The sequence below is a fragment of the Oryx dammah genome, unplaced genomic scaffold (assembly GCF_014754425.2).
Source record: "Oryx dammah isolate SB20612 unplaced genomic scaffold, SCBI_Odam_1.1 HiC_scaffold_12, whole genome shotgun sequence".
Lineage (NCBI taxonomy): Eukaryota > Metazoa > Chordata > Mammalia > Artiodactyla > Bovidae > Oryx > Oryx dammah.
The window spans coordinates 63,332,142-63,350,786 of NW_024070196.1; the positions used below are offsets into that span (position 1 = coordinate 63,332,142).

At 46.1% G+C, this 18,645-nt stretch overlaps 1 protein-coding gene across 2 annotated transcripts in view; it reads right to left on the reverse strand.

Moving 5' to 3' along the window:
- Nucleotides 1-18,336, reverse strand: part of USP30 (ubiquitin specific peptidase 30) — a 23,827-nt gene extending 5,491 nt beyond the window's left edge. The window contains exons 1-10 of one of the 2 annotated variants that reach the window (XM_040250930.1): nucleotides 18,162-18,336; nucleotides 16,045-16,154; nucleotides 14,561-14,743; nucleotides 7,665-7,768; nucleotides 5,876-5,974; nucleotides 5,230-5,275; nucleotides 3,934-4,028; nucleotides 1,765-1,824; nucleotides 1,197-1,283; nucleotides 137-217 (exon numbers count right to left, since the gene is read on the reverse strand). In XM_040250930.1, the coding sequence (XP_040106864.1) occupies nucleotides 137-217; nucleotides 1,197-1,283; nucleotides 1,765-1,824; nucleotides 3,934-4,028; nucleotides 5,230-5,275; nucleotides 5,876-5,974; nucleotides 7,665-7,768; nucleotides 14,561-14,743; nucleotides 16,045-16,154; nucleotides 18,162-18,244 (948 nt within the window). In that variant the 5' untranslated portion in view covers nucleotides 18,245-18,336. The remainder of the gene's footprint in view (nucleotides 1-136; nucleotides 218-1,196; nucleotides 1,284-1,764; nucleotides 1,825-3,933; nucleotides 4,029-5,229; nucleotides 5,276-5,875; nucleotides 5,975-7,664; nucleotides 7,769-14,560; nucleotides 14,744-16,044; nucleotides 16,155-18,161) is intronic. The other variant, XM_040250931.1, reaches the window with a different exon arrangement.
- Between the last annotated feature and the right edge of the window lie 309 nt (nucleotides 18,337-18,645).

The following is an 18,645-nucleotide window of genomic DNA, read 5'->3' on the forward strand; positions in this document are numbered from 1 at the left end:
CAGACCCGGGGGTCCTGGGAGCAGAGATGGATCTGGGGGGCCCCCAGAGCAGAGCCAGACCCGGGGGTCCTGGGAGCAGAGCCTGATCTGGGGGGCTCTGGGGGCAGAGCTGGCCAGGTGTGCGGCATAGGCTCACCTTCCCCAGTTTTAACTGTTTGACAAATGTGGTCCTCTGGTGTTCCACCTTCTCCCCATTCAGCGTCCCTTTTGCCTCAATCTGAAATAAAGGAAACATCTCTCTGAAGAAATTCTTGAAACAGGACCCTCAGAGAGAGCAGAGGGCCAGGCTGGAGTTACCCCAGCATTCACTGGGCACTTGGCATCCATCCACCTGCTGAAGGAACTCAGCTGCCCAGATATTTGCAAGTTGGTTTCGCTGTTTGAAATGGGCTTTCCCTGGTAGCTAAGCTGGCAAAGAATCCACCTGCGATGCAGAAGACCCCAGTTGGATTCCTTGGTTGGGAAGATCCCCTGGAGAAGGGAATGGCTACCCACTCCAGTATTCTGGCCTGGAGAATTCCATGGACTGTATAGCCCATGGGGTTGCAAAGAGTCGGACATGACTAAGCGACTTTCGCTTTCATTGTTTTAAAGAGGATGACATGGTTGGATGGCATCATCAACTCAATGGACATGAGTTTGAGCAAACTCTGGGAGATAGTGAAGGACAGGGAAGCTTGGCGTACTGCAGTCCATGGGGTCGCCAAGAGTTGGACATGACTTAGCGACTGAACAGAAACAAGAGTCATTAAACAATTGTGACCGTGGCAGCAAGAGAGACAGAGGCCGCAGTGAGACTCCGGCACTGGCTGCCTGTCATCTGTTTTGTTTTGTGTCTTCAAAAACTCTTTCCCATACACTTCCTCTTAATTCAGAGGATGACATTCCTGGGGCAGTTGGGCAGGAGTGAGACAGGTGGGCATGGAGGGGACTGTAGCAAATTGGAGCGGGCATGTGTCACCTCAAAGCATATGATTCAATTTTTTTCCTTTAAGCATTCTGTGAATGAAACAACTCATCTGGGAAAAAGATATAGTCTGTGGGCTGCCAATGTTCTAAGCAAGTGAGGTGGAGGTGGCTGTGGCTGCAGGGAGCCTCTGGGCCAGTCAACAGAGCTCAGGGCTAAGGGTATGCGAGGCCCTGTATCTGGACACAGGGGCCAGCTTGGGAGATGGCGGCCAGGGTTAAAGTCATACCTTTGTACAGTTGTCACAGACGACATCCCGCACGGATTCCGATGAGATGAAGTGGTGAAGGCAGTGGTCCAGGGTCAGTGGATGACCCTATGGCACAAGAAGCACTTTCACGAATACAATTCAAGGAGAGCTGGACTGAAACTGTTAACAGGGCGAAGCCCAGAGCTTTATTCTGCTTAGGTAGGCTGCGAGGCTACAGACACAAGTGGGTGTTGCCCAAACAAAATGGGGAGCTCAGAGCATCCTAGATTTGTAATTCTGGACGGATTCCCGGGTATGAGGACCCAATACTGCAGAAAAGTACGCGCTTCCGTGCTGTTTTACGCATCCCTGAACTTGAGAGGTGCGTGTATATGTATTCAAAAAAGCCAAAATTTCTGCAGCAAGAGAAAAACCACCTTCTTCCCCCAGACAGGTCGTGGTAACCACAGATTAAAACTAAGACAGGTTCACCTAACTATGTGTCTGAGTCATGTGCAGTACCTGAGTTACACAAGACGCCTCAAAGCTCTTTCAGATTCAGATGTCTCTGAAACAAATTCAAAATAAACCAGAGATCGGTACGTACCCATGTGGCGGCTGGAATACTGAGTGAAAGACTGTCGAAGGTATCAAATCGAACGGGACTCTGAAACATAAATTGCAGGAAATACAGAAAGGACTTAGGTTCAATTCAAAGTTTTATAAGTGGGAAGATATATGCCTATAAACAGTTTCATATTTATACACCCAACAGTAACATAGTCAAACATAATATACCTACAGAGAAGCAAAGTCTATTAAGAACAACTTTGTAAACATAAGAACTACAATACTACTGAAGGACAGCTTGGAAAAACTGTACAATAACATACCGGACCGAGCAAAATGAGCATATTACCCTAAGGAAATAACCATGGACAACATAACTACAAGGATGTAGTTACAGCACCATTTAAAACAGCAAAACACAAATGGGTGAAACTTCTAGGGAATGATAAAGCAAATTATATCATGTCCACATAGAGTGGAATACTATATTTAAAATACTGTAGTAGAAGTATACATGATTACACAGAAAGATGTGCATGTTTTATGATTAATTGACACACCCGCCCCCAGACAAAATACATTTAATAAGAGTTCCTGCTTTGGGGACCTCCCTGGTGGCCCAGTGGTTAAGAATTTGCCTGCCAATGCAGGACACATGAGTTCAATCCCTGATCCAGGAAGAACCCACATGCCATAGAGCAACTAAGCCTGTGCACCACAACCCCACATAGCCAATGCTCTAGAGCCCATTCTCTGCAACAAGAGAGGCCACCGCAATGAGAAGCCTGCATACCACAAAGAGCAGTCCCTGCTGGCTGCAACTAGAGACAGCACGCATGCAGCAATGAAGACCCAGCATAGCCAAAAACAAATAATTAATTTTATTTATAAATAAATAATAAATGACAGAATCAACAGAGAACTTATTAAAAAAAAGATTCAACATCAGTAGTCACTCAGTCATGTCCAACTCTTTGCGACCCTGTGGACTATAGCCTGCCAGGCTCCTCTGTCCATGGGATTCTCTAGGCAAGAACACTGGAGTGGGTTGCCATGCCCTCCTCCAGGGGATCTTCTCGACCCAGGGATCAAACCAGCGTCTCTTACGTCTCCCACATTGGCAGGAGACATGGAAGTTCTCATGATAAAGCCAATTAAAAGCACAATGAGAGGAAAAAAAAAAAAAGAGAGAGACACCATGTTGCACACAAGAGAATGGCTACAAATAAAAATTTAGATAATAAGTGTTGGTGAGGATGTAGAAAAATTTGAAACTTCATTCACTGCTGGTAGAAATGGAAAAATAGTCTCGCAGTTTCTCAAAAGGTTAAACTTAGAGTTACCATATGAGCTAGCAATTCCACTCCTAGGGAAATACTAAAGAGAGATCAAAACATGTTCCCACAAAAAAATGCAAATAACTACTCACAGTAGCATTATACATAATAGCTGAAAAGTAGAAACAACTCAAATGTCCATCAACAGATGATGGGGTAAACAAAATGTGGTCTAGTAGTGCAGTGGAACAATATTGGTAATAACCAGGAACAGAGCACCGGTACAGGCTACAGCATGGAAGAACCCTGAAAACATTATGCTGAGTCAAAGAAAGTCTCAGGGCACCAGACATTGTACGATTCCATTTACATGAAATGTCCCGAACAGACAAATCTACAAAGACAGAAAGCAGATTAGTGGTTTCCGAGGGCTGACAAGTGTGAGGAGAAATAAGAAAGGAAGCTAATGGGTACAGGGTTGGTTTTTTCGTGTGTGTGTGGTTGGGGGGATGATAAAAATATTCTAAAATTGACTGAGGTGACAGCTGTACAATTCTCTATTTTTGCATCATGTTCAAAATTATACATAATAACATTTTAGAATCTCAGAAACAATACACACACCAGAACTAAACAAAACTAAACAAACCAGCCCTAGAATCTGCTGTGCTCACCAAGATCTAGACCCAACCTTAGGACTCAAACCCTGCCAGTCCACAATGGGTGTGCTGCTCCTGGGACAGAAGATGCCATCTGAGAGTCAACGGGTATGTCAGCACTCAACAAACGTGGGCAGTCAGCTGACTGTGCACAGAGACCCCAGAAAGTCACAAAAGCCAGACGCCAATGTCAGTCCGCACACTCTGGTTCCTGCATGAATCTTAAATAAAGCCTTGCCAGAAAACATCAGGCACTGGTGGTGTATTTACCTGGTGCTCACAGTGTTTGCAGACCATGTTACTCGTGAGTCGTCCGTGAAAAGGATGCTGAGACTTCCAGTGGTTGGACGTGGGATGTGGTGACCCTGAAACACAGAACACCTTTGGGTAGGCCACCTCTAGCTCTTTGGCACCGACCTCAAAATTCACCCTCCTTCTTAGCACGTGGTACAAACACCCTCTTCAGAAAAAAACGTTTCTGGGCTTCCCAGGCAGTCCATTGGTTAAGACTCCAGGCTTTCACTGCACAGATATTGGACCTGATCCCTGGTCAGGGAACTAAATGAGGCAAGGCCAAAAGAAAATAAAGGCAGAAAAAAAGGAAAAAAAAAAGACTTCTGAAAACATCAGAATGAGCAGGTTCTAAAGAACTGGGGTTTGGAGGGGTAGGATGGGGGTTAGTGGAATAATCACAGCGGTGTGGTGTGCCAGTCAGAACCACAGGCAGAAGACAGGCCGGCCTGGGCTGGGTCCTGGCTTTGCTTCTTCAGTCACCGGCCCAGAGCCAGACTTCATGTTTATAAGCCTCAGTTTTCTGGAAATGGGGATAATTATGATCCCACTATGCCCCACACCTCGGGCTTCCCTGATGGCTCAGCAGGTAAAGGGTCTGCCTGCAACATAGGAGACATGGGTTCAATCCCTGGATTGGGAAGATTTCCTGGGGAAGGAAACGGCAACCACACCAGTATTCTTGCCTGAAAAATCCCGTGGATGGAACAGCCTTACGGGCTACAGTCCAATGGGGTCACAGAGCCAGACACGACTGAGCGACTAAGCGTGTGCCCCACACCACCAACTTCACAGAGCAAGCTTCTGTGAGGTATTATGGTGACTGGCACACAGCAGGGACCCAAAAGATAACTGTTCTCATTGGAAAGGAATTGACGTGTCATTTTCTTAAGAAAACAATGATTTCCTTCTAGGGAGGCCTGGGATCATCTGCAGGAACAGCTGGCCACAGTGGAAACGCTGAGGACATGGCAACTTCGCCTTATGAAGTTACAGGACCAATTCAAGAAGGTAGAGAGACCACCGTCTGAGGCAGAAACAGGTCCATTAAGCAGAAACTGAGCAGGACTCGGCTGTGATGGAACACTCGAGGTACTCACTGGGGGTACGGTTTAGACCTGTTTCCGAAACACAAGGTCCTCTCAAATGCACACACTCCAAGTCGGGACGGATGTCACCGGAAAAAAAACATTCTTTTTAGAAAACATAAAGCAAATTACTGTCCTATCGAAAAGGTACACATCTCACATATTACAGTTTAAGGGAAACGACTACCTCTGGTGCGGCAGGTGATCTGTCTGGGAGTTATTTCTGTCTGCTGCTGCAGGGGAAGAAAGAGAAAGAGGCTGAAAACCCTACTGCTCTCCCTCTGGCCATCCACCCGCAATCCCCTCTTAAATCTCTCATTTCTGTCCTGACTGCCCTGTTCAAAAATCAACTTTAAGCTAAGCTTCCTAAAAGCAGCCTTAACTGTGCTCTATGACTGATTTCTATACCTATTCCTTCACCAAATGCAACTGAACGCCCTTCCTCTCTGGAATATCTGCACCCCCCTCCTTTGACTGGTTAACTTTTATCAACTCCCTAACATTTACAATGTGCCAGGGAAGTGAGATTCATTGAGCATTCTTGTGGCTCCTTGCTTTCCTGTATTAAAAGTGGGGGGGCGGGGGAAATACACTCTTTCCTCTCAAGGCCAATGCAAATTGCAGCAAGGGATTGCTTTCAAGAACTTCAACACTGCTAAGCATAGTCACTGCCTGACAACTGTGACGTTTCAGACCCTCCCCCAGCCTCACTCCCACTATTGGCTTTTAATCGAATTTTACTTTTCAGTTTAAAGTTGTAGGAAAATCACACTTGTGTCCCCTGGACCTGCTCGATGTGCACACTGGATGTACTGAGAGTGTTAACGGTTTACCTCCAGGGAATGCACATCAAACAGATGTGTGACCCGGGGCTGGCGGTCCCGCTCATCCTCCAGTGACGAAGTGATCACGTGGAATAACTCGTGGGCGTCCTGTCAAGAGGGCAGAGCATTCTTCAGAGTGGCTGGAGAGGCCGGGCAATGTCAGAACCACCCGCCGTGTGTACCGCCAGGCAGACCCTCTATGGCTAAGCTGGGTAGAGTTTGCTTTCCAGCTTCTCAAGACCCAGTGCATTCAACAGAAATGGCTATGAAAGTGGCTGGCTGACCTGAACCCTAACACTGAAGCTGTGTACCAGGTCCTATGCTAGATGCTCTGATGTGCTCAGAGAGGAAGGGAACCACAGACAGATGTGCTTTCTCTCCCCCCACACATCACAGCGCCATGCGGCTCAGTGTCAGACCCTGGAAACATTCCTCAGGAGCATCTGGGACCCAAGGGGGTCCTTGACAGAAGAGCAGGACTTAAGGAATGTGGATAAAGAATGTCACCTGTCACATCAGTAAACAAAGGATGGTGTGGCCACCAGACCAGCGGCCCTGCAGTCGCCCCCCACTGTGCACCCTGAGGGGATTCGGGATGGAGAAGAGCAGGAGATGGGCCCGAGATAGCTAAGGTGTGCACTGAAGGACTGATTTCAATGAGCCCAGATGTGTGCATCTTCCCTTACGTAGAAAAGTGCTTAATTCATTAACTTGGGAAGTCCAGGTTTTCTTTAATTAACAGTAATCTTTCGATGTTCTACTTTTTTTTTTTTGCAAACACTTGATATATCCTGGGTCCTCCCTTACCTCTTCGGAGAAGCCCCCGAGAGCTATCTGAGAGGCTGTCTCCCTGCTTCAGGACTGCCTTCAGTATGCCAGTCAAATAAAACCTGATTCTCAGCTGTAAGGTTGTACGTTTTTTTTTTTCAGCCAACAGGTATGTGATGTCCTGAAGGACTAAACTCCAGTCGCTCTCTCAGTTTAGAGAAATGTGAATTGTAGCTAAATAATTCCAGTTACCAGAGAAGGATTACAAAAGTAGTTTCTAAATGGAAAAATATTTTGACATGTAATGGATTAGTCAAGAAGCATCATGAGAAAGCAGAGATACTCTCAACATCGTATTTAAAAAGTAACACATACATGGCTTCTGATTAAAGTGGAAATGGAGACCATCTTTAAAGAAAAGGGGAGTGAGAAAGCCTTCCCACCTCACTTTCCTGAGTTTTTAAATGCCTCTCACTTCAGCCCCACAGTGTGGGGAGCCCAAAGGCTCTGGTCCACGGGATGGACAGTGGAGGCGGCAGCGGCCAGCACAAAGCTGGCCGGGGCCAGCCTGGAACATTGGCGGACAGGAGGAGGCGCTGCCGGAAGTGTGCACCCACGGGGGTGAAACCATCGGTCCCCAGACCTTCACGCTCTCAGCCCCAGCGCTGTCCTCTGGGGAAGGGGAGGAGAAGGTAGAGCCACTCACCTCTCTTTGAAGGCCTCACATGTCCCCATCAGCCACTGAAGTGTAAAGTCACTAGAGAACTAAAAAGATCTCCCCTCCTTGGCAACAGTGTGCCTACGCCCTGTCCTGTGAAACTTCTCTGTCCCCAATCACAATCTGGTCTCAGGACACTCAAGCTGTCTGAAATGTCACAGAAACATCCGCGCAGGCCTGGCCACTAACTGCGAAGTCAATGCTGGCATTTACTCCTCCTGCTGCAGCGATGCCGCTGTTTCTGGAGCTCAGGTCCCAGCTCATGACTGGGAAGGAGTCTCCGAGGAAACCTGTTCTGAATATTGTGTTCACCTGCTCTTCAAACGAAGAGATCTGCCATCGGTACATTCTTAAGACGTCCAGCAAGCAGCTTGCATCCAAGACCTCTTCATCAGTGACCTCTTGGCAGGATAAAGCTGGAATCAAAAAAGGCAACACAGTTATTAAGTGAACCAACACAACAACTAGCCAAGAAAACCTGTGCAGAAAGATGTGTCAAAGCTAATTAAAAACGGAAGGACTGGAAAATTCACCCTGGAATTATATCTCTTTTGTTACTCTTCCTTGTAGCCTTACCCAGTTAGGACGCTGGTAGACACCTGGAGTTTGCTGAAGGAATGTAATTTTTCACGCGGCTGCAGCATTTAGTAACTGACTTTCAGATATCTGAATTACTATCATCAACAGAAACTTACTGTTGCAAGATTCATGTTGAATAAAATGATTTTAACTCTCAACGTGGAGGGACAGGAGGGCCCTTAAACATCCAGCTGGCCCCACCCTACACTTCCTGCCTATCTCCTTCTCTACAGGACTGTCCCAGGACCACCAGGCCTTGCTTGCATTAGAGTTTCTGACTCTTGCTACAAAGCATCAGGCTCTATGAGGCAGCTTGAAAGAGTCCTCTGAATGGTTTACTTTTTTCTGCCATTGTTGTTTTTGGTCACGCCACCTGGCTTTTGGGATCTTAACTCCTAGAGTAGATATTGAACCCGGCCTTCAGCAGTGAAAAAACCAAGGCCTAACCCTTGGACAACCAGGGAATTCAATCTGAGTAGAATCAAGCCTAACAGATACACATAAAAGTTTGATGAGCTTATGAATTTATACTGCAATTAAATCTACATCGGGGGTTGGCAAACTTTTTCTGTAAAAGGTCAGCTAGTAAAGATTTTAGGCTTTGCAGGTCTCTGTAGCAACTACTCAGCTCTGCCACTGTAACACAAAAAGCAGTCATAGATGATAGATAATATGTAACATTATATAGATATGCAATATTATAAAGATGGGATATAATAGTATATATTACATAGATACATAAGTAATATTACATAGATAATATGTAAACAAATGGACATGGCTGTGTTTCTGCTGCTACCGCTAAGTTACTTCAGTCACGTCTGACTCTGTGCGACCCCATAGATGGCAGCCCACCAGGCTCCCCCGTCCCTGGGATTCTCCAGGCAAGAACACTGGAGTGGGTTGCTGTGTTTCAATAAAGTTTTATTCACAAAAACAGGTGGCATGCAAATTTGGCCCCAGGGCCAAACTTTATTGATTCCTGATCCTGACCACTCTCTTCCCTGAGCATATTATTAAGGACCAATATATCACACTGAATCAGCACTGCCATGAGATAAAGAAGATAAAAATACAGGAGGAGCCTGCCTCTCAGTGCAGTTTCTGGGACTTCAGTGACTCTCCAGATAAATTAAGCCGGTGTTTCTTCTCTGTGATTTGCAGTCAGTGAACTGGCAAGATGGCTGTGACCCTGAACACTGCCACCCCATGCATGTCAAAGCATGGCTGGTGACCTGAGGAGAAGCAGCAGCCTGGACAGCTGGTAGCCAGTTACTGGTGCAATAAACCCTGGGGTCAGACCTTTACCCTACCTGTCTGAAGAGGTACTATTCCTTCCCTCTTCCTCCTAGAGCCCCAGGCAGCCCTACTAGCTTCTTCCCTCCCAAAGAACATCTGAACATCCCCTTTAGCACAGTTCTGCCTACAACACTGTGGGGCAACACGTCAATGTCTACTCATTTTCCTGTCTCACAATCCAGCAACCTGACTTTCTCAGGATCTGCCCAAGGAAACAAGTGACTGCGTGCTTGACAGTCCTGTACAAGGAGGTTCACTACAGCCAGTTTATCTAGACAAGGCACCAGAAGCCAATAGCTAAGTGGACGGGGGACGTGGCACAGCAGCAGAGGTGCATGAGGTTTTCCAAACCACGTATGTGATACGGGATTAAGAGTCAAAATATATTAACAAAAAAAAAATCTTAAAACTCAAAAATAAAAATACAGAAAACTGATTTCAAAAATGGATGAAAGATTAGAATAGACATTACAAAAAAAACATATAAATGGCCAATAAACACATGAGAAGATGCTCAACGTGACCTACGATTAGGGAAATGCAAATCAAGGCCACAGTGACATCACTTGCACACCTACTGAGGTGGCTGTTATCACAAAGACAGACAATAAGAGGTGCTGGTGAGGATGTGGAGAACGGGAACATCTGTGCAAAGGGAAGGTAAAAGGCTATAGCCACTGTGGAAAGCGGTGTGGTGACTCCTCAAAGTATTAAACGAATTGCCATCTGATCCAGTGAGTCCACATCTGGGTATATAACCCCCCAAAATCAAAAGCAGGGGCTCAAACAGATATATATGTCCACCAATGTCCCCAGCAGCACTATTCACAATGGCCAAAAGGCGGAAACAGCCTAAACGCCCACTGACCTATGAACGGGTAAACAAAATGCGGCGTGTACATAATACACATGCACACACACACATACACACACACACACACACACACACACACACTGGAAAGTCGCTCATATTCAGCCTGTAGGAACAACCTTCGGACACATGCTCCAGTGTGGATAAGCCTCGAGGACATCAGGCTAAGTGAAACAAACCGGGCACCAAAGAACAGATATACTGTATGAGTCCACTTCAGTAAGGCACACAGTCAAAGTGACAGAGACAGGAAGCAGAAGAGCAGTGACCAGGGTCTGGGGGTGGTGGAAATAGGCAGTTACTGTTTAATGGAGGTAGAGTTTCACGGAAGATGAAAATGTGCTGGAGACGAACAGTGGTCACGGTTGCCCAACAGTGTCAATATACCTATTACTACTGAACTGTTTACTTCAAAATGATTAAGATGCTAAATTTTAAGTTATGAACATTTTACCACGATTTTTTAAATGGGCAAAGGATACGAGCTAGCAGTTCACAGAAGACAAAATACATGAGACCAGTAAATTCAGAAAAAGAAAAAAAACAGTGAATGAGGGAGAGATATGTGTATGAAACGGCTGTTTCTCTAATGCACATAAGATTATTTGCTCATGAAAAAGCAAAGAAAATAATATACCATTTCTGTGGGTAGGTAGAAATGCAGTTAAATGCTCAGAAATAGTCTGGAAGATTACACTTATCTTTTGCTTTGGGAAGGAAGGAGGGGAACAGGGCTGGGACAGTGGTAAACAGAACTTCAGGCCTCTCTGTAATGCTTTAACTTCTCACAAGGAGAATTTATTCAGGCTTTACTTACGAAATTAAAAATTATATTTATAAAAACCAAAATAAAAGACACTGGGCTGGAAGAAGCACAAGCTGCAATCAAGATTGCCAGGAGAAATATCAATAACCTCAGATATGCAGATGACACCACCCTTATGGCAGAAAGTGAAGAGGAACTAAAAAGCCTCTTGATGAAACTGAAAGAGGAGAGTGAAAAAGTTGGCTTAAAGCTCAACATTCAGAAAACGAAGATCATGGCATCCGGTCCCGTCACTGCATGGGAAATAGATGGGGAAACAGTGGTTGACTTTTTCTGGGCTCCAAAATCACTGCAGATGGTGACTGCAGCCATGAAATTAAAAGATGCTTACTCCTTGGAAGGAGTTATGACCAACCTAGACAGCATATTCAAAAGCAGAGACATTACTTTGCCAACAAAGGTCCATCTAGTCAAGGCTATGGTCTTTCCAGTGGTCATGTATGGATGTGAGAGTTGGACTGTGAAGAAAGCTGAGCGCCAAAGAATTGATGCTTTTGAACTGTGGTGTTGGAGAAGACTCTTGAGAGTTCCCTGGACTGCAAGGAGATCCAACCAGTCCATCCTAAAGGAGATCAGTCCTGGGTGTTCACTGGCAGGACTGATGCTAAAACTGAAACTCCAATACTTTGGCCACCTCATGAGAAGATCTGATTCATTGGAAAAGACCCTGATGCTGGGAGGGATTGGGGGCAGGAGGAGAAGGGGACAACAGAGGATGAGATGGCCGGATGGCATTACTGACTCGATGGACGTGAGTCTGAGTGAACTCCGGCAGCTGGTGATGGACAGGGAGGCCTGGTGTGCTGCAATTCATGGGGTCGCAAAGGGTCAGACACGACTGAGCCACTGAACTGAACTGAACTGAAGAGGCAGAAGCAGAGAAGGCAGCATGTGGCAAGAGGACAACACCTAACCCTCCACTGTGATAGCACCCAGCCTGCGTTAGGACACCCATGTGGACATGTCAGTTTTTCACAGTCTTTGGGATGGTAATCTTTTTTGTTTTAAACAGGCCAGTAAAAGAAAAGAGTTTCAAGTTGCCTCTTATGTAGAAGAGAACTTGCTTTTCATAAAGGTTTCTGGTCAAGGTGAGATCATACCTCAGGTTAAGCAACACTCAGCTAACTGTTTTCAAAATCCAATTTTTTTCTAATAATACACAATCATTATTGGAAGTTTTAGTAGGTTTTTTTTTTTCATCTTTTAAAATTGTCACCTGTACCATACCAAAATATCCATGGCTAACGTTTTGGCCTTTTTCTGTCCACCCTTTATCTGTGTACATTTTCACTTTCCTGAAGTCAAATTATACCATATTTTGTATCCTGCTCTTTTAAACTTAATAGGATAGCCAATGCCTCCTCCCAAATTAAAACTAAAACTAAAACACTTCAGAAAGATGATTCTTAATGGCTGTGTAACATTCCATTGCTGGCTTAATCACCCTACTGCTGGATAACCACATTCTTCCCTTGCTCCCCAAACCCCCATTACAAGGTGTTGGAAGTCTTTGCTCATACAGTCGGCCATCCATACCCACTTGTTCCATATCCTCAGAGTCTACCAACCAAAGATTGAAAATACTCAGGGAAAAAAATTCCAGAAAGTCCCCCAAAGCAAAACTTGAATATTCCAGGCACTGGCAACTATTTACATGGAATTTACATTGTCTGACACGACTGAGCGACTTCCCTTTCACTTTTCACTCTCATGCACTGGAGAAGGAAATGGCACCCCACTCCAGCGTTCTTGCCTGAAGAATCCCAGGGACGGGGGAGCCTGGTGGGCTGCCACCTATGGGGTCACACAGAGTCGGACACGACTGAAGCGACTTAGCAGCAGTAGCAGTACATCGTATCAGACATTATAAGTAATGTAAAGATTATTGAAAGTTGATGGGAGGATGTGCACAGGTTATACACAAACACTATGACATTTCACATAAGGGGCTTGAGCATCTGCAGGTTTTGGTGTCTGCCTGTAGGGGTGTACAGATGCTGCAGGAGGAAAAACCAGTTCTACAGTTAAAAAAAAAGTGGTTAGAAACAAAATGAGAGGAAGCAACTTAGATGTCCATCTACAGATGAATGGATAAAGCTGTGATACATATATACAATGGAATATTACCGAACCATAAAAAGGAACAGAACTGAGTCACTTGTAGTGAGGTGGATGAACCTAGAGCCTGAAACAGAGTGAAGAAAGAAAGCGAGAAACAAATACTGCCTATTAACATATATCTATTATGAAATCTAGACAAACGGTACTGATGAACCTATCTGCAGGGCAGGAAGAGAGACACAGACGTAGAGGGTGGGCTTGTGGCCACAGCGGGGGAAGGAGAGGGTGGGACGGACTGAGCGAGTGGCCCCGACATACACACTGTCGTGTGTAAAAGTGACCGCTAGTGGGAAGCTGCTGCCTAGCACAGGGAGCTCAGCTCAGTGCTCGGTGATGACCCAGGGGGTGGACTGGAGAGCGGGAAGATGGAAGTCAGGGCTGGGAAGGGGGCTCAAGAACAAGGAGACATCTGTGTGCACATGGCTGATTCGTGCTGTTGTCCAGCAGAAACTAGTACAACGCTGTAAAGCAGTGATACTCCAATATATATATTTTTTTAAAGAAGTTAGATTGGTGGCTTCCTAAAACATTTACCAAGCCCATGTACACCGTGGCATTCCAACCTCAGGGCTAGTACGGGGCCATTCCCAAACTTGCCTGCCCTGGGAACAAACTCCACTCCCAGCTAGTATAGATCACAGTCCATTGAACTACTAGGTCAAATGGTCCTGGGTGTTTTGCAAGCTGCTACTATGTGGTTCCAAACCGCCTTCCGCCAAGGCTGTCCCAAGTGACACTACCAGCATGTATGAACGTGTCACCCAGGGGCAGCTCAGGATTGTAGATCTGCTTTTGAATCTTTGCTGAAAGGCCAAAAAGCAGTACCTCACTATTATGCTGTTAATATTTCTTTGATGGTGGACACAGTGAATATTTATTTTGCTTGTTTTATTTGTTAGATACATCCTATGTGTTAGTCGCTGAGTCATGTCCGACTCTTTTGGGACCCCAAGGACTGGACTGCAGCCCACCAGGCTTCTTTCCCCATAGGGTTCTCCAGGCAAGAATACTAGAGTGGACTGTCATGCTCTCCTCCAGGGGATCTTGCCGACCCAGGGATCAAACTCGGGTCTCCTGCATTGCAGGCAGATTCTCTATGGTCTGAGCCACAAGGGAAGCCCAGATATATCCTGTCTCTACCTAAATACAATCTGTATTATTGCTTTTGTGAATTACCTCATTTCCTAGGATAAGATACTTTTTTTTTTTTAAAATATTGATGTTTTTGAAACTGGAGTACTTCTTACAATCCAAATGCTTAAATGGCAGTGGGTTTTTTTTTTTTCCTTCCTTAAAAAGCTATTACTAAACTGACAATTTTTAAAATAAATGATTACATCTTTGATTTTTAAAAAAACAACACCCTGAGTGTATCTATTGGGCCGTTAGCACTTTTTTCATAAGAATCTGTGTCATTTTTTTTCCTACAGGAAGGTTATTAACCCTTCGCCTGCCATCTGGGCTGCTGCTTTGAAAATGCACACAATCCCCTTTCCATTTCCAACTCAGTACCTTTCAGGAGGTGCAACAGTGTCAACGATAAGTACTGGTGTTGGGGGGGCTCCTTGTGGCCCCCAGTGTACTGGGTGGTGAACTCTTCCAGCCACTTGATGAAGGTGGGGCAGGCGGACAGGCCCTGCAGCAGGGAGTTCATGAAGCAGGTGTTCCCCAAGTTGACAAGGCCAGGCACCAGCCCTAAGTGAGGGGGAGAAGAGAACAGCACATCACACTGGACCGGCTCTGTTCCTCTCCCATCTGGGCCCCAGAGCTCCTGCACCGTGGCTTTGCGCTGGAGACCCCAATCGCAGAAAGCCCTCATCCACAGAGCCCAGGGGGCCCAGCATTCCGCCCCAGCCGAGGCCTGGCCCTAACGATGCTCCTTCAGGAGATCGTAGGCTGCAGAAGGGCAGGTCCTACCCATGTGGGACTCGTGAAACTCACCAGAGCACCAGAGTGACTGGCACAGCCTGGCTTACATTAAATGTACAGAAACACTTAGTAACCTCTCTCTCTCTCTCCCTCACACTCTCTCTCTCCTTTGTTAAGAAAGCAATGTTTCTCACAACAGAAGAAAACAATCGTTTTGTTCTTGCTCCCTCAGGACAATGATTTTGTTCTTATAATCAGTGGAAAAGACACTGCTCCTGCCATTCTGATCAGTCTTTCTGCAAAGAGATTAACAAGATCTGACATACTTCCCTCTTCTGCTGAAACTGAAAACAACAGAAACAAAATTTTTATCATGAAAGTTCTCAAACATCCACAAAAGAAGAACAGATATCTAATGAACCCCAATAACAACCGTCCCCAAACTGAACAATGATTCAGGATGGGGTGGGAGGTGGAAGGGAGGTTCAAGAGGGAGGGGACACATGTATACCTATGGCTGATTCATGTTGATGTATGTCAGAAATCAGCACAACATTGTAAAGCAATTATCCTCCAATTAAAAATAAATAAAATTTTTTAAAAATGATCAATATTTTGCTACATCTGTCCCTTTTATGTTATTTATTTTGGCTGAATTTTAATCAATATAAGTAGAGCAACATTGACAAAAGGGAGCATTTTTAAAAATAAGAAAATAGATTTTTTTGTTAATGAAGAAATGAACTTGAAACATTTACTAGTGACTATTTACTAGTGACTAGCAGCCATTTGGTGAAAGCACAAAGGCATCACACAATTAGGCAGCTGTACAGCTGAAAACACAATGGCCATAATAATGAGGACATTTAGACAATTAAACCACTTGAAATTTCTCATTACAAAGCATGTCTCAAACGCATGCCCTTAGTGGGGTGAAACAGAAATCTTTTTACTACAGGATATAAAATAATGAGTCATTAAAATTAACTTCTGCTTAAAAGCAAATACTGTTGACAAAATTGAAGATACAAGAGAACCATACATGTCCTCCCCCTTTGGTAATGTTTTTGAATAATTAAAGGTTTGGGTCGAGTCTATAGACTATGATGCAAAGGCTTCATTCTTACCTTTTCTACGCTTCTTTCTTTCTGTAATGGGACCCCAAATAACATAGATTCCTGCTGCAAGAGCAGCGGCAATTCCACCTATAACACCCCAGTTCTTCATGACTTTGTATCTAAAAAGGAAAATAAGTTGACTGTCTTTCCTCATAACAAATACAATACATGTATATATAGGGACAGGTACACAGATATAACATTTCATCAAAATAACCCACTGGTCCACCTAGCTTTCAAATTAAAGTAATATACAGTATAGGGTATGTCTTGAAAATCTGCAGACACAGATACTAGGATTTAAAACCTAAGTCAGAGCACAACCTCCACAAGCCCCACCTCACTCGAGAGCAGGGTCCAGGGCTTTCCTCCTGCTGTGTCTCTCATTCTACCGCCATGCTGGCCACCGCCCCAGTCAAAGCCATGCTCCTGCCCCAGGGCCTTTGCCTGGCTGCCCTCTCTGCCTGGGGTGCTCTTCCCCCAGGTCCCACTGCTTGGCTCATTCCCTCCCCTCCTTCCTTTTTTAAAATTATTATTTTATTTTTTTGCCTTGCCATGTGGCATGGGGGCTCTTAGTTCCACAACCAGGGATTGAACCTGTGCTCCCTGCAGCGGAAGTACAGTCTTAACCACTGGGCGGCCAGGAAAAGTCTCTCCCTCTCACATCTAACAAACTATTAGAACCTGCTCTCATGACATTTTACCCAGTTCTACTTTTTCTTTTCACCATAGTGCTCTCCACTTTCCAACATACACTGATTCACCACGTTTATTTTCAGTCTCCCTCAACTAAAATGCAAAGTCCCCGTGGACAGGGATCTTTGTTTTACACACTAACATGTTCCAAGCGCTTCCAAGTGTTTAGATCACACAGTAGGTTCTTGACAGTATTTACCGAATGATTGGAGAAATACAGAAATGGATTTATCTTTTAGGTTATTAAATGGGGGGAGATCTTTATACAACAGTATAAAGACAGATGTATAAAGTATAAAGACAAATAGATGTATAAATAGGTCTTTATACAATCATATAAAGATCTTTTTTTTTTTAATAAAAATGATGCTGTGAAAGCGCTGCACCCAATATGCCAGCAAATTTGGAAAACTCAGCAGTGAAAGATCTTCTAAATATTTATTAAATATTAAGTATTTCTTCATTTGAAGCTTGACTTCAACACTGAAGTTATTCTTTTACTACAAATAAAGAAATTTCACCAGCAGTTTAAAACACTGTCTTCACACACAGTTAAGTATTTCCACTAAATAAGGCAAACACTATATATAGAACCTATGCAGGAAGTGGGGGTTGAGGGGTAGCCACAGTGCTCAGCTCTGAACCTGGAGCCCGTGGGAGGAGGGCAGACAGAGAAGGGACATCGGGACCCTGACAGGACTGGGGATTCATACAATCGGAGGTCCGGACAGGAATAGGGGAATCTCAACAAGACTGGGAGCCTTAACAGGTTAAGGGGTCCTGACTGGTTTAGGAGCCCTTGCAAGACAAGGAGTCACTAATAAGGGATACAGACTAAGGGACCCCTGGCAAACCGGGGCGGGGGGGTGGGGGCGGTGGCAGGAAGAGGGGTACTGACAAAGCGGGGTGGGGGGACACTAGCAAGCTCGGGGTACTCTAACAGGGTCGTGAGAATCATGGCAGGTTTGGGGGGCTGGGCAAGGTTGGTGAAACCTAGCAGGCCAGGAACTGACAGGACTGGGGGTATCCTGATAGGATGAGGGAGTCCAGGAAGTCCTCCGAGGGGCTGAGAGCTCCGAGAGGCCACTCGCGGAATTCGGGGCCTTGACAAGCCTGAGTCTCCCTGGAAGTTCTGGCGACAGCGACAGGGCTGGAGGAGACACTGGCAGGTGGAAGGAGGGGGTGGAGGGGGCACTGATAACACGGGGCGCCCAGCAGAACCGGGGAACGCGGACAGAATCGGCGTGGCCTTGAGGCCCTGGAGGCCCGACACCCGCACCCCCGCCCCAGGGCCCGGGCCTCGAGCCCTGCCGACGCAGACGTCTCCGGAATGCCCACTCCGGCCCCGGGGACCCTGACTGGAGCGTCGAAGGGCCTCCACAGGCGCCCCGGCCCCGGCCTCCCCGGCCGCCCCGCCCCCTAGAGCTCACCTGACGGCCGCCCCGGTCCGCAGGAAGCGCTGGATGGCCCTGTCGGCCGCGGTCATCGCCGCCGAGGCCCGGGAGCTCAGCATCGCGGCTGCGCGGGAGGCGAGCCGCCGCCCCCGCCGCTGTTGCCGCGGCCGGACCCAGGGCTCCGAGGGCTCCCGAGGCGGCGGAACCCGTGGCCAAAGTCCCAGCTCCTCCGGGGAGGGTAGGCCGACGGACGGGCTGCCAGATAAACCGGAAGTGGCTCTCACCGGAAGACTAGAGTCGAAGGACCACAACACGTACTTCCTTTTCCCCCTTAGCAACGGATGTCGGCGTCGGTTACTAAGGGAGGCCCTGTGGCGCAGGACCGCTTGGTTTTAAAGTTAAGTTCGGGCCCCGTTCTTATATACAAATGTCCCATTTGCAAAAGGGACCCTGGCTCACTTTTATTTTTCGGTGTGAAGAGGGCGATTCCCTCCTGAAAGCGGGATCACAACTTGTCTTC